This window comes from Lepisosteus platostomus, chromosome 6 (genome assembly GCF_059453375.1).
Source record: "Lepisosteus platostomus isolate fLepPlt1 chromosome 6, fLepPlt1.hap1, whole genome shotgun sequence".
NCBI lineage: Eukaryota > Metazoa > Chordata > Actinopteri > Semionotiformes > Lepisosteidae > Lepisosteus > Lepisosteus platostomus.
Genome location: NC_142616.1, coordinates 1,813,151 through 1,814,612, shown reverse-complemented (window position 1 = coordinate 1,814,612; position 1,462 = coordinate 1,813,151). Strand labels below are relative to the sequence as shown.

Genomic DNA, 1,462 nt, shown 5'->3' with positions numbered 1-1,462 from the left:
TGATGTGAAGAGGCCCTTCCTGCTCACTAGTCACTGTACTGACTGGTGTACTGTGATGTGAAGAGGCCCTTCCTGTTCACTAGTCCCTGTACTGACTGCTGTACTGTGATGTGATGAGGCCCTTCCTGCTCACTAGTCCCTGTACTGACTGATGTACTGTGATGTGAAGAGGCCCTTCCTGCTCACTAGTCCCTGTACTGACTGATGTACTGTGACGTGATGAGGCCCTTCCTGCTCACTAGTCCCTGTACTGACTGGTGTACTGTGATGTGAAGAGGCCCTTCCTGCTCACTAGTCCCTGTACTGACTGATGTACTGTGACGTGATGAGGCCCTTCCTGTTCACTAGTCCCTGTACTGACTGGTGTACTGTGATGTGATGAGGCCCTTCCTGCTCACTAGTCCCTGTACTGACTGATGTACTGTGACGTGATGAGGCCCTTCCTGTTCACTAGTCCCTGTACTGACTGGTGTACTGTGATGTGATGAGGCCCTTCCTGCTCACTAGTCCCTGTACTGACTGATGTACTGTGATGTGAAGAGGCCCTTCCTGCTCACTAGTCCCTGTACTGACTGATGTACTGTGACGTGATGAGGCCCTTCCTGTTCACTAGTCCCTGTACTGACTGGTGTACTGTGATGTGATGAGGCCCTTCCTGTTCACTAGTCCCTGTTCTGACTGGTGTACTGTGATGTGATGAGGCCCTTCCTGTTCACTAGTCCCTGTACTGACTGATGTACTGTGATGTGAAGAGGCCCTTCCTGCTCACTAGTCCCTGTACTGACTGATGTACTGTGATATACGAGCGAATAAGTACAGGCTGTGTAGCAGACATTTCACTGCTGTGCCGCACTGGGATGTGAACCCTCAGCCCCCCCCAGAGAGGCAGTCACAGACAACAGCGGGCGTGTGGTTCGAAAGCCTTTATTCGGGACAGAGGGGCTGAGTCTCAGGAAGGCGATCGCTGATGCTCCTCGCAGGGGGACAGTCTCGGGGCGCAGGGGCGCCATCTCGGGGCGCAGGGGGGTCCCAGGGGCACTGTCACCTGTCTGAGGGTCTGGGACAGTCATGTCTCACCCGGGGACACACTCCTCCTGTCTGGAGCCTCTCCTCCATCCTCCTCTCTCTCACTCCTCTCTTCTCTCTCTCCTCTCTCTCTCCTCCATCCTCCTCTCTCTCCTCTCCTCTCTGTTGCCGGGGTCGTTGTCTTGCTCCGTTGCTAGGGCCGCCCGGGTCCGTTGCCAGGGTCATTTTGCTCCGTTGCTAGGGCCGCCCGGGTCCGTTGCCAGGGTCGTTGTCTTGCTCCGTTGCTAGGACCGCCCGGGTCCGATGCCAGGTTTGGCTGTCCGGTTCACACTGCAGAGTCCGAGAGACAGGAGAGGCAGGTCAACACAAGGACCCTGACTCACCTGTCTCACCTGTCTCTCACTCCCCTGTCTCACTGACTCACCTGTCTCACCTG

The 1,462-nt window shown here is 56.0% G+C and overlaps 1 protein-coding gene across 50 annotated transcripts in view; it reads right to left on the bottom strand.

Annotated features, from left to right (window-relative positions):
• Positions 1 to 908: 908 nt before the first annotated feature.
• Positions 909 to 1,462, bottom strand: part of LOC148659565 (uncharacterized) — a 3,258-nt gene continuing 2,704 nt past the window's right edge. For all 50 annotated transcript variants that reach the window (XR_015939248.1, XR_015939253.1, XR_015939249.1 and 47 more), the window contains one exon: positions 909 to 1,356. Coding sequence is in view for 1 of the 50 variants with exons in the window: in XM_088633810.1 (XP_088489936.1) it covers positions 1,311 to 1,356 (46 nt within the window). In the remaining 49 variants the exon portion in view is untranslated. The remainder of the gene's footprint in view (positions 1,357 to 1,462) is intronic.